A 14,100-nucleotide genomic window follows, 5' to 3' on the forward strand; every position below is an offset into this window, starting at 1 on the left:
CTTACTTGTTAACGTTTGGAGACAAAGCTTGTACTTCATCTGAGAGATTTAGTAACAAATTACTTTTATTTATGCAATTTAAATCAAGATGATCTAAAAGTTAAAATCAAACATTTTAAAGTTGCAGCATTTTATGTCATAGGTTACATTGCAATCTACCGTAGTGGTTCGTGAATAGGTCGTTCAACATTATGAGTAATTTTTATGTTATTCATGCAGGTTTTTAAAGGCTGGACTGACACTCACTCATTTTTTCAGGAACATTTTTACTTTATAATAGTCATCTGACACCTTCACATACAAGTTACTTTGCAGTTTCAGATTACTTTTACAAATAAAGACACATGTTTACATTGAATTCCAGTGTATCTTCAGCTTATTGTTCTGTTTGTTTGTAGTACTTTGAGTATATTTTTGATTCTATCTGGGAAGATTTTTGAATCCAGAATAAAGTTTAGGTGCACCTTTAGGTTATTTATGTGAAACATTTTAGAATTTTGTGTATTTGAATGGTAAAATGTGCAAAGAAGGTCAGAGTTTCAGTAAATTAAAAGTAAAAAGTGGATCTCAGCTGCTTTCTCAAAAAGACTAAAGGCAAATGAGGCTTTTCTAAAGATTCCAGTCATATTTTGTGAGTCTGAGAGTCTTACAGAGTGCATTGATCCTCGTGGTTTTTGCAGACAGCTACTCCCACCAAACACAGGCTGCACTATCAGCCCTGTGTCTGATCGCAGGACTATTTAAATCCAGGGAAAGACGTATGCGACGGAGCCAGGCCCGCTCCCTTTGTTGCTTGTCCGGAATGTGGATCTGCCACGATGACAAGCAGCTTCCTGCATACCTGAGCTCTGTCACCTGCCAGCACCCACCTCTGCCGGTCCCTCACCCCCTGCAGACAGGGACCTTGGGATTCCAGCTGTAACCCAGGAGCTTCCTGCTCTCCTTTCAGCCTTTTTTAGTTCAAGGTCAGAGTCGTGGGCCAGCCTTGGCCCTAACCCCAGTGGCTGGGGAGGTCTGCTATATGGGACGGACCGTTTCCACGAAACAGGAATTTAAAGCATCTTTTTGACGCTTTGTTTCTCTCTTGAAGTCCCTCAAAACCATAGCTTCCATAGCGGCCTGCGCATTCAGAGCTCTGGCTCTTTAAAACGCAGCTCCCCGGCATGCCGTGCGCTCCCCTTCACAAGTGCTGGTGTCGGGATATTTCTGGGGAGGGGACATCTGCAGAGTTAATGCAGTGTGTGTGAGGAGCAGAGTCACGCAGAGCCTGTCCTGCTGCACTCCTCCGTCCTGCAGGAAGGCTCCTCGGGCCGAGCCCTCTGCTGCTACCGCAGGGCTCCATCCTGACCCCGCAGCCCCATCACACCTCACGCTGACTCAGCATCACCTGCTGCTCGCCCGTCTGTGGCACATTACAGTATTCTCCTCACCTCCTCTCCCTATTCTCCCCATTCTCATTCATTATTTCTGATCCGGCCGGCGCAGCCACACGGAGCTCAAAACGTTCAAAGACTTAGAGACTTGTTGAAGTAGTGGACGAGGCCGCATGTCGAACCACTTCCATCGACACCGTTCAGGCTGAAAACGACAGACGAAGCAGCCGCGGGCAGTGTGGAGGTTATATTTGCGCATGCGCAGCAATGAGCACTCCTCTAGTAGCACCTTATCGTTGACGTCTTTAATAAAAAGCGGCGTAAAGAAGCAAGTTTCCTCACAAGTCAAGAAAAGGAGCTGGATACCTGAAAGAGGGAAAGTTTGTGTCTAAAACTAAAAGATCACCTTTAAGCTTTGACCAAAAAGTTCATTCAGATTTATCTGTTTTTATTTTTTCTTTCCTCAGATTATCATAGGTCAAATTGAGTAATTCAAGGTGAGGAATATCTTTTTTTTTTTCTTCTTTTTTTTAAAATGATGTTTAATGTACGTTGAGCATGCCTGCACCCTGAGCTGTGACGAGGGGTGCTCACGTTTTTGTTTTGTTTTTCTAACTCCTGCTGTACTTTATTCCTCTCCTCTGTTCTCATATACCTCACCTTCTGCCTTAGTTTGGGTTTGCTAACGACTGTAAATCAAGACAAAACAAACTTCGGTTATTTGTTTCTGAAAAACAGACAATGCTAAGTAAGGACATTCAAAGTTTTTTCCTTTTATTTTTGTACGTATGTGCTGTGCACAGCAGTCTACTGTATTCCTGAGATACCAATAAAAGTTTGTTTTTCTTTTCTTTCCTTTTTTTTTAAACGGGTCGCCGGGGACGTGTGGAGTTGTGGTGCCAAAAGTATTTAGTATTGTGACGTTGGCTTGTTGAGGTGGAGCTACTATAACTCTTTCGAGGCCACACACTAAAATACTGTGAAATTGAACACCTCTCTCTGTTGGATGTTGTAGGATATTTTAGGATATATAGAATTACACATTTTTTACAATTTGTAGCTTAAAGAATCTGTATTTTTGTTGGTTGTACGATCATTTTGCAATAATCTATAAACTACTGAGCACTACAATGCTACAGTATCATCAGTTACCACATGAATCAATAGTCTGTCTGAGAGCCTCTTTAATTAATCAAATTGTTTATCATCAAATACACCATAATCCAGGGGTGTCGTCATATTTTAGTTCGGGGGCCTCATGTAGCCTAATTTCATTCTAAGTGTGCCAGACCGGTAAAATAGTGCCATAATAACCTTTAAATTAAAACTTCAAAGTTTTTCTTTGTTGTGTTACAGAGTATACGTCTTGAAAATGTCTATATTTTTGCAAAAACCTGAACATTACAACCGAAAATTATTAGGATCTCAATATAAAGCCAGTTTTAATGATATCTTCTCGTGCAAAATACAGTGAAATGTCCAAAAAGCTTTTCCTATAGCTGTTGCATTAGGCATGGTTTCACAAACACGCCCTGACAGCACGGCTTTGAGGATAATGTTAGTTTGCTATCTTTCATGGCAGCATCACCGACATCTCCGCTCCGGTCTCAGTGTGGTGTTCTGTCCTCGACTTTTAAGACATTTGTTTTTTTTAAAAATTTATGTTTTCTCTGAAATTTGTCAAATTTGCTTGGTGGTTTGGCCAGATTGGAGCCTCTTGCGGGCCGGTTTCGGCCCATGGGCCTTATGTTTGACACCCAACAGAAAAAAACCTAGTTTTTGATCAGAATTTTAGTCTCACATTCTGTGACTGTCATCGGCTTATTATTATGAGGTGCAAGCAACAGGAAGAAATGTGGAAGTCGCTTAGGGCTGATTATTAACCTTCTCTCTTGCATACATCAGTGCCCCTCTGCTCACCATCGATCTGTTAGAGAGAATTTACATTCATCCAGCTTCTATATGAACTTCTATACTTTATCCAGAAACCATCTGGACAGATCATCAGTCCATCACAGGACAAACACACACATTCACACTTGCCGCACAAGCAGAGACGCCAGCTCACACGTATGCATTTGGGGGACCGGGAGCAAACCTGTGCTCACACAGAGAGAACATGCAAACTGCACACAGAAACATCTAAGAGCCCTGACTTAAACCAGGGAGAAACTCACTGTAAGACAAGAGATTTGTGAGTTTATTTAAAATCATCTATATGATAGGTGTGGATAAGAAACTGCTCTTTGTTTGAACTAATTCAAAAAAATGTGTCCAGAAAGTGATTAAAAACTCAGAAATGCAATGTTTCATAAAAGTATCCTTTAATACTTCACCACATCAGCTGGAAGATGAAAAGTGAGACAGTGGGGGAATACTCCACTTTAACCACGATGAGTAGTCCCGTGTAATGCGATGACTTTTCAATATTGGAAGTCTGGAGTGTTATTAGAGGCTGCACGGAGGTCAGCATTCTACTCTAATGCTGAGCACGGCTCAGTTTTGAGCTGAGGAGGCCTTCCTGTGTGGAGTTCGCATGTTCTTCTTGTGCTTAAAGATATCCATTCAAGGTTACCTGGTGAATCTCAATCTCTTGTTAGTGGTGAATGTGGACATGGTGGCTGTGTTTCTCTATGATGACTGGTGACCCATTCCAGGTTGTACCTTTCACCTATAGTCAGGTAGGATCGGCTCCAGCAGTGATGAGTTGGAAGCGGAGGTCACTTTCTATGGATGGAGTCGTATTAGAGTAATTCCTGTAGGAACAAGTCTTAAAGTATTACGTTAGATCCTATAAAATTATTTAATTTCCTTCCATTGCAGTGGCTAATCAGTTTAAAGACTCTTCACTGAAACTGAAGCATCCTAGGATAGTTTTCTGTCTGCACGTCTTCTCTAAATTAGCGTGTGTCGCCCTCTGCTGGCCAAAGAGGAGAAGGTGTTGTGCAGGTGCGTAAAGGCTGTAACATAACAACTCTGAGTAAACCTATAGAAATTATAATTGAATCTGTAATATACAGGTTAACAGCCCTTAAATAAAATGTAAGTTGAGACCGTTCTTTTATAAAATGGCACTATAATTAATCCTGATGTGTTTTTAGAAACGTATATGGTATTTGTGCTATTTTTTATACACACCTCCGTACTCCAAACTAACATTTACTGGTGTCTTGGTTGAACGTGGAGGAGTCACAGCTTGTAACCAAAAATAAGAGTGCTGTTGTCCGACCAGCAGCATCGGTATAAACACACAGAGGTGGAAGTGGCCCTTCCGCCGCTGCAAAGCCGCACATCTGCCTCGGGGGCGAGCTCGTCTTTCCTTTTTTTTAAGCGAAGGATGTGAGCAGGAGTGGCACTCTGGGGCCTTTAAATAGGATCTGTCTCCAACCTTTGGGACAACAGAGCATCTGAAAACTCCCAGCAGCTTTCAGAAGGAGAAACCACCGGTGTGATCCAAGGATGGACGTCAACAAGCGACAGTGGATGAGGGACACCGTGCCGGCGCTCTTACTACTCGCTGTGCTCCGGGGGTTTCCCCTCGGCGAAGCGGTCCCGAATCCATCCCCGCTGGTTGGGTCCAACTGGGGGAACCCGAGGAGATACGTCCATCTACAGACATCCACGGACCTCAACAACTTCTACTTGGAGATCCGATTAGATGGCACGGTGCGCAAAACCACAGTCAGGAGCTCATATAGTAAGAGACCCTCGTTTTATTCTGATTTTATTGTTGTACTGTGTCAGCATGGGGGATATCATAACTAATAATGTAACGCTGTCTTCTGTCTTTCTTGCAGCTGTGATTCTCCTGAAGGCTGAGACCCGAGAGCGCATCGCAATCTTCGGCGTAAAGAGCAGCCGATACCTGTGCATGGAACTGGAGGGCAACCCGTTCAGCTCTGTGAGCAAAACACACACTTTATACACACTTCTTTGTAACAGGCAGTCTTACCGAATCGATCCCTGAACATGATTTTTCATTGTCGTTGGTTTGGCTCCTTTTACGCAACTTTTACGCACAAACGTCCTCAGATTTGTTTTTTCAATTTTCAATTAAATTAGCAATTTCATGGGAATATTGGACAGTAAATTAAAAAAAAATCTCAGGCGCGTGTTTTAGGGATCCACAGTTTTGTTTTTTGTTTTTTATTATTATTATTATTACTTCTGGCCACATCAGACCGTTTTGGATCATTTTGTGCGGCATTGAGCTGTTCACTGCAAATGGGACACATCTCCAATTTTAACTACTTCAGGTAAAAAAAAAAAACATATATATTTTATGCCTATAGAATTTGGGTTTTTCCAAATACTTAAAATTTCGAGTTCAGTTATATATTTTTTCAGCATTTTCTATTGCGCGTTCTTCAACGTTGCAAGGCTTTTACGCACAATATTCGATTGGCCTACTATTTTCTAATCTCGTTTATATGAATAGAAAAAAAAGCCTAATTATATAAAATATTCCTACTGGAAGCATTTTCAGATTTTTTATTTTTTAGATCTATTATTATAACATAGAGCTTCAAGTGGGTTTTTTCCCCTCATTTTCGTGTGGATTGTTCTTTCTTCCCATTTGAATTGCACTATGTTGTTGGTCATTTCCTCATTGGATAGAAATACGCGATTTCTGTGTTATTAAATGGTAATACTAGCAAGGAAAAGACTGAAAACATGTCCTATACTTGAATAAATTCTGCATGGAATGCTGAATTGATCCTGTTTTCTCTGTGGTTCCAGCCCACCTGCCTCAGAGACGAGTGCCTCTTCAACCACAAGCTCCTGGAGAACAACCGGGACGTGTACTACTCCACCCGGACCAACATCCTCTTCAACCTGGAGGGCTCCCGGCAGGTGTACTCAGCGGGGCAGAACCTGCCGCAGACCTCCCTCTTCCTCCCCAAGAAGAACACGGTGCCGCTGGAGCGCCTGCTGCTGCACCGGGAGAAGAGGAACCAGCTGCTGGACCCCTCCGACCCGCACAGCGTCTACCCGGGGCGCACGGAGGAGGCCTCGGACTCCCGGGCCGTGCCGGAGGACGACACCGAGTTGGAAGTGGAGGTGGAGGTGGAGGTGGAGGCCGAGGCGGAGGTGGAGGTCGGGGACGACGGACGCAACGCGTCCCGGGAGATCGGGCTGGCTCCGGCCAACCACGATCCGTGGAGCGTGTACACGACGCACCAGGGCAGCCCCCGGAGCTCCGGGGTCACTGGCTGAGTCTCCATCGGCTGTGTGAGTTTAACTGTTTGTGATGACAAACTCGAGCCAGAAGGTCGCTCTTTATTCCTTCACACTGACTTCTGAGTGTTCAGTCTTTAGTCGTTAGGAAAAGCAGTGTGATAATACACTGAATGTACACTTGACTTGCAACCTCTTTTGCACAATTTAAAACACAATCTGTATATCTTTATTTTTAATCTGTAACACTCCATTCCTTTCTGTTTTGTAAGTATTTTATAAATGTAATATTGTGAATCAATAAATAGTCTGCATTCATTGCTTTAAAATGTCTTATTACCAGGAGTAAGAATTAGATTACACATCTCATGAGTCTCAGCAATAGTTAAGACAAGAACGAGCTGAATGATCTATTTCTTTGGGCCCAAAATGCAAGAATATCATTTTCTGTAAGCAGCAAATCTTATGTTTTGTTTTGTTTGTTTTAGTAATCTCTTCTCTTTGACTTTTCTTTTTTTTTACAGCTGGTCTGAGAAAAAAAACATATTTAGAATTGACTTTGACTATCTGGAAACACAAATCTGTTTAAAGCAAGCATTAATTAATGATTAATAATAAAACATATTAATATTAAGTTTACTATTTTACTTAAAAGTTGCATTTATTTGTGTTAGGGTTACATTTTTAAAGTGTTAAGTTGAGCAATTTTCATAATTTTAAGACTGTCGCTTTGCCAATAAACTGAAATAACTCCACCAAATAATCACTTTAGTTACTTAAAATGTGGCAGTGTATCTCCATTTGTAATGACTCAAACCAATTCATAACTCTGGGTGTTTCACACTCCTGTTATCCAATATGAACTCCTCTTTATGTGACTTTTACAGGTGCAGGGCACCACCAGCAAACTCAATTAAAAAATTAAATAAACTGTCCCAAGGAGTATTTATTTATTTAAATCCTTTCCTTTGTTGTTATTTATGGTATTTATAAAGGTTGTGTTACAAATGAAAGTTTGTCTTTGAATGTACGAGCTGGAGAGTTGGAAGAAATGTTGCTTGAATTTGGGACGAAAATAAACTTGCAAAATAAACTCTATCTGTGTCTATGTGTTGCTTTATGTTGTCCCGGGCCAAGTTGTCTAGTTCTGGATGGGTTGACTGAGCAGGTGCTCTTAGCAAATATTCCTTAATTTCTCCTCCATTTCTGGACAATTAACAAACACATCCAGACTCTTTAAGGAAGGAAACTCATTTAAGAATACTTTTCAGTAGCTAGAATTTAATTTTTTGTTGTTAATTTAGCCAGAATTTTCATTAATCTGTTTATTCTTGACGCAATGGCTCAACAACCACTGTTGTCGTTGCCTTGCAACGGAATGGGAGCGCGACAGGAACTAAATAATCTGGCAACACTTCACAGCATAACATCAACACACGCCCACAAACCACCATTCAAACACACAAAAAGGAGCGTTATCAAACATTTTAACATCTATAAAGGGGTTTGTGCACATTCATTTGCTTTTCATATCAATAGTCAATGGATTTTATATTTGTAATGTTTGTTTTTTCAATGAAGAAATAGTTCAGTCGTACACACGCACATGAATGGAAAACTTGCTTTATACTTTAACATGTCAGATGAACAAAACGTGTTGACAACTTTTATATGTAGGCTGCTTGTTTAGCTTCAGAATTTTTTAAGTTTATGTAGTTAAACTACATAACTGAGCACTAAATAGTCCGGTCACACTATTACGCACAACACCATGTGTTTGATTTCCTACAGATTAAACATTTAAATTTGATGTGGAGGACTTACAGCTCATTTTATATCATTTTTAGCTTTTGATTTACCAACTAACTGATTCAACCTGTTTGTTTTGTAAAACTAAATGAAGTGTAAAATATAGACATGAGAGCGCTATTAAAAAAATGCCATCCTAATTGTAGGTAAAAAAATTTACATTTTTCAACTTTCCTTGGTTGTTGAAGTCTTACTTCATTTCATATGTGGAAACTCTACAACCTCAGAGAGTACAGAGCTATAAAATTAATAAAATATGGACATACAAGATGCAGAACACACAAGCTGAGATTCAGTCAAGGACATTCAAAAAAAGACTGAGTGTCTTCAACCAGTTTTACTGAACTGACTGTAGAAGATCAACTATTAACATCTTATTGCCATTTCAAGTAAACATACAGTAAAGATTCGACAAAAGTAAAGCTGCCAAATTCAAATTAACCAAAAAATGGAATACTAAAAGTAATAAAATGACTAATTAATTATGAGCACAAGTATTTTTTGAAGCCGTCTTCCAACCTGACGATTCAGTGACATACAAGCCTTTTTCTTTCTTGTTCACCTCAGACCTGTTTTCTTTATGTACTTTTATTGATCACACAAATCAACACAGATGTATTAACACCACTTCTCTTTAGACTTAGTGTTGCATGTTTAATCAGCATTTATGATCACTTCATAAACTCATCTTTAAACTGATGAAATACTAAAACTCAAAGTCTGAGTTTTTTTCTATTCAATAAAAACAGATGGAAAAATATAAAACAATTAAAAAAAACATATTTCGGAGTTTTAGATCTTAAAGTGATTTATCTCTCAGTAGTGATTCAGACGGTCTGACAACTAGTGAACAATGGCATGTTTATGTGCACCATTAATTTAACATTGGTTTGAAAGAAATGTGGAAAAGACAAATATTGCTTGATTGACGGTGAAGTATATCAGCAGACACAACACAGACATTATCAGCAGTATAACGAACACTATTCCATCATTTTCTGATCAGTAAGACATTACTACTCTGTGGCCACACAATGGTTTCCTCTGAGTTCATTCTACAATCTTCACTCAATTATCTGAATTTAAATAGAATATACACTTTTGTCATACACTCCTATAAACAATTAAGGACATTTGTTTTTTGATAGAGTATTCCCTTGTAATCCAATACCTTGGAAAACCAGATTGCTTCTTTTAAAGTGTGCACTTTGTAGGAGACATGCATTTGAGGGATGAACAGAAAATCTTAAAGCAAAGCAGTTCCACATCGGCAGAGAACATCAGACATATTATTTATTTATTTATGACTCTGATTGTACAAAACGGCTCACTCAACAACTCAGTGTGCTCATGTTATATTGCACAATTAAAACGAGCTGAAAAGCCACTGACAGTGTTTGGTGAGACAATAAATAATTTAAACTTTGGTAAAAGATGATAAAAAGCGAATGATACCATTATAAAAAGTAAAGAATGACACACAAGGTGCTTTCTTGTCTACAGATAAACAGAAATGACTTTAAAGATACAGTACTGCATAATGACTGCTGATCCACAGGAAAACAATGATTGGACTTCATCTACCCTGTTGCCCTGTGCGCCGCTGCCACTGAGGTCTTTTCTTTTTCTCTTCCTTGTTGCTTAGTGGTCTCACTTTTTCTCCGTTTCACTGGACCTCGGCGAGGTTTTCCAGGTGCTCCTTCCTGTTGGTAAACAGGCAGCGGGCAGCGGTGAGCTTGGGCCTGGGCTCGGACGGGCTCACGGTGAGCAGGAAGCGGCTGATTCCCGTGTTGGGACAGGGAGAAAACAGGTGCGACATCTTCACCCCCGCAGGCAGGGCGCTATTTAGGTCCTCCACTAGGTGTCTGACGGCTACGCGGATGTAAGCACCGTGGCTCACCACCAACGCGTGAACAGACACTCCCTGGAGGCCGTCGTGGGCTGAGCCTGCGGCGGCGGCGGCGGCGGCGGCCTCTCCGCCTGCCGCTGAGGAGGCATCGGGTTCAGACTCGCTGTGTTTGTCCAGCATCTGCTTGAAGAGAACTTGGAGGAACTTTTTGAATCGGAGCTTCACCTGAAAGTAAGGCGACAGCGAAACGGAGAGACCAACATGAATCCACGACTCCGGTTCGGCCTGAGAGCTTCAGCTGAATGATCCGAGTCCAAAACGCTTGTTTACTGTTCATTAGTGTCTCACTGCAAACAGCACTGTGGACTTTGAAAGTTTTGACACTCTTCCTGCTGATAACAGGATTGCAACTCAGGGCCTCTGATACTCAAGTTCAAAACACCACTATATATATGTAAAAGACACAAAATCAGCACCAATCCATGAAAACCAAAATGTGGATTAATACAGTTAAAAGCAAAATGACTATATGGGACACAAACATCATAAAATTAAATGCCAATGATGAAGAAATAGACACACTCCAGTTAAAGAACCCATCAGTGATCTTTACAGAAAGAAGCAGGAAAACTGCAGGTTTGATGTAGCAACTGTGTGTTTCATTCATTCCGACCTTAAATGTAGGTGACTGGAGGTCCTCTGGCAGGTCTTTTTAAGTTTTTGAAAAACTGAGGCGATCTGAAGATGCATCGCTCTGTAACAACCTCTGGCATTATCTTTGTCCTGTTTGAAATACCTCTGCAAAATACTTTTCTATTTTTAATAATACCGCTTGAAATTCTTATTTGTTGTATTAATCATGTCTTTTATCATGTTGTAAAACCTTTTTCAAAAACACACAATCTGAAAGGTTTTTTTTTTTTAAATAGGTTCAGTATTGTATTTAATCTAAGGGATTAGCAATAATTATGGTTAATATTAGAAATTATAAAACGTATTTGTAAAGAGTGAAAATGCAGCAGCGACTAGTCATCAACAAACTTGTCTGTCAGTCTGATTTCTCTCCATGACTCCACATTCAGTGTCAACTAGAACCATTAAAGGTAGATTAAAGTGATGCACCACTACAACAGTGAGATATGGGAGATATGATTCTTGTATTTATAAGATAAACCCTTGTTTTTCGAAAACAAACAGAGAATGTCTGATGCTTCATTTTTTTTCCTGATTGTATTGCAATACCCAAGATGAACACTGAGTGGTGCTGTTGCACAGGCAATACTCTCAACTTCAAGATAGAACATATTCAATCTGGATATAAATATGTATATACAGAGTCCACACTGTGTGTGTGTGTGTGTGTGTGTGTGTGTGTGTGTGTGTGTGTGTGTGTGTGTGTGTGTGTGTGTGTGTGTGTGTGTGTGTGTCACCTGGTCCAGTGTCTCTCCTCCAGGCGGTGTGTAATCCCGACACGCCTGCCCGGCAGCGTTGGCCATGTTGGTCAGGTCCTCTTTGTGTCGACCCTCAGCGATGCCGAAGCCCTGAAAGCAAAGGTCAGTTATTCTTCTGAAAACAAAAGAGGAGGAATGAAGCTGTCATGTCGGGAAAAAGCAGACTCACTCTCTCTCGCAGCAGCGGCTCCAGAGTCATCTCAACGCCGTCACAGTGAGTGTTGTTCCTCAGAATAATCTCAGCCGTCTGACAATGGAAAGGACAGTGAGACACTGTGAACTCCAGCGAGTCAAAATCACAAACACTTGAGTGTCAATGCAACATTTGTCAGCAGTGATCGTCCATGTTGGTCTCACCTGCACGGCCCTCTGCAGGTTGCTGACGAACACGCAGGTGAAGGGAACGTCTTTGAGGTACTGTCCAACGGCCTCGCACTGCTGCAGGCCCGACTCTGACAGCGGCGTGTCCACACCCTGCCCTGGGAGCACAACGTTCACACTCACAACCGGCACGGATCTACACTTACAACCACGAGCATTTAACGCTTGCAACTAGATGAATATATTTTCTACCTGGTGCCGATGTAGAAATACAATATACTACTAAAACGACTTTCACACCAACAAGAATGAGGCACAAACAAGAGACATAAACACTACTACTTGTGTTTGAGTTGTAAAAACTTAACTTCTTGGCATATTTCTTTTGAAAGCTTCTTTATTTCTCTTTTAAATGGCACCACATTTTTAAGGTACATGCATTTGTGGGATGTGACGCAGTTCCCTGCTCCCACAATAGAAAAAGCTTTATTAATCCCAGGAGGAAGTTCATGGCAGAAAGGTTATTTTTGACTACAACTTGGTTGTTTTGGACTTCTGTTGACTTGGTGCCACATATCAGCATCACTGTGTGTAGATTATCCTATATTTTGCAAGATTGGGGATCTACTCACTTTGGATTACGCTACATATTCCATTGAAGGTCTCAGGTCCCATTTTGGTTGTTTAGTTACATTTATTGACGTTGCTGACTTCGTGTCACATATGTTTCATTGTGGTGCGTCAATGATTTTGGACTAATTCATGTATCACATACATATTTCATTGCCTATGTGTGCTCTTTTGTTTGTCATGTTGATCTTTTTTATGGTTGTTTACAATTGATTTTGGTCATGTTGCTGGTTTTTGACTGCTTTTGTTTCATGAATTGATCATTTTGGTCTCCATTTTGTATGTTATTGTGTTACACTTAATCACTCCATGTCTGTTTTATGGGCTGTATTTTTGTATATCTATGCATGACATATTCATTACTCTCCATTTGGCTTTGTTTACCATTACGTCCACTAAGTATGTGTCACATATTTGTGTAATCATGGGTGTTTTGAGTCTATATCCATCATCTGAAGGTGCCTGCATTAGTGTATTCTACATATATCAATCGTTTTAGTATTTTTTTTTCCAGGAAAGGAAACATGTTACACCACTCAGATGAAACCTCAGCACTTTAGTCGTTTAGTTCTGTATTCTAATAGGAATGTTTCTACTTTATCTGGTTGAATTCAGTGTTAAAGTGTCATTTTACCTTGCAGCAGCTTGTCTCTGTTGTACTGCGTCTCCCCGCTGTGTGTATACAAAGACACCACGTTAGATGGAAAAAATTTAAAATAATTTACAGTACACGAAAATAAACCAGTTTTAATCCCTCCAGAGGGAAAAGCACGCTGTCCTGAAGCAACCCTACAAGTTTACATCTCAGGTGAAGAGGTCCAGCGGCCATGCTTCAGTAACAACTGACAGGACACGCTGCTTCCCCAGAAAACGCCTCGCCGCCGCGCAGAGAAACACAGAAACTCCCGCTGAAGGGCTGTGGAGGCAGAAAACTGCCAAATGACCATTAAATGTACACTTACTGGCGCACCATCGTCAGACTGAACGTCAACATCTTCGCCGGCCGCTGCGTGACACTTCCGTGAGGTTCCGCTGGTGCAGGTCGGTGACGTCACCGCGCGCGTCATGACGCATTGCAGTGCGACGTGACGACTGCGTCGTCATAGCGTATTATTATACATTTTTATTATCAGTACCATCAGTATAGTCGTCATATTTTATAATTTATTAAAATATTTTAAATTAATGTAATTCGAGTAAAGCAATTCGACTATGAAGGCTGATTCAGGCTCCTCTGAACAGTTGATGTTGACATGTGTTATGTATATGTAATCTAATCTGTGGTGCTGTTAATCTGTGTTTTCTGAGTTTGGTACTACTGCAGCAAAGATAACTCTGGGTCTTCTCATGAGAGACAGTTTCATCTAAACATTTAATGGTCTTTGCAACTGCACTTAAGGATAAGTTGAAAACTCTTGTAAAAACAATGGAGTGTAGTTTCTTGCCCTGATGTAGATTAAAACCAAAGTAATAGTTATTCACAACATTG

The 14,100-nt window shown here is 40.7% G+C and overlaps 2 protein-coding genes across 2 annotated transcripts; one reads left to right on the forward strand and one right to left on the reverse strand.

The window, feature by feature from the left end:
• Positions 1-4,767: 4,767 nt before the first annotated feature.
• Positions 4,768-7,648, forward strand: fgf23 (fibroblast growth factor 23). Its single transcript, XM_080491621.1, has 3 exons — positions 4,768-5,070; positions 5,171-5,274; positions 6,114-7,648. Exons 1-3 carry the CDS (start codon positions 4,833-4,835, stop codon positions 6,588-6,590), a joined length of 819 nt encoding a protein of 272 aa, XP_080347747.1. The 5' UTR covers positions 4,768-4,832; the 3' UTR covers positions 6,591-7,648.
• Positions 7,649-8,159: 511 nt separating this feature from the next.
• Positions 8,160-13,678, reverse strand: LOC308126918 (fructose-2,6-bisphosphatase TIGAR B-like). Its single transcript, XM_080491614.1, has 6 exons — positions 13,574-13,678; positions 13,246-13,283; positions 12,018-12,139; positions 11,830-11,907; positions 11,640-11,750; positions 8,160-10,434 (listed from the first exon to the last, which is right to left on the reverse strand). Exons 1-6 carry the CDS (start codon positions 13,603-13,605, stop codon positions 10,027-10,029), a joined length of 789 nt encoding a protein of 262 aa, XP_080347740.1. The 5' UTR covers positions 13,606-13,678; the 3' UTR covers positions 8,160-10,026.
• Positions 13,679-14,100: the final 422 nt, after the last annotated feature.

This window comes from Lipophrys pholis (assembly GCF_963383615.2).
Source record: "Lipophrys pholis genome assembly, chromosome: 22".
NCBI lineage: Eukaryota > Metazoa > Chordata > Actinopteri > Blenniiformes > Blenniidae > Lipophrys > Lipophrys pholis.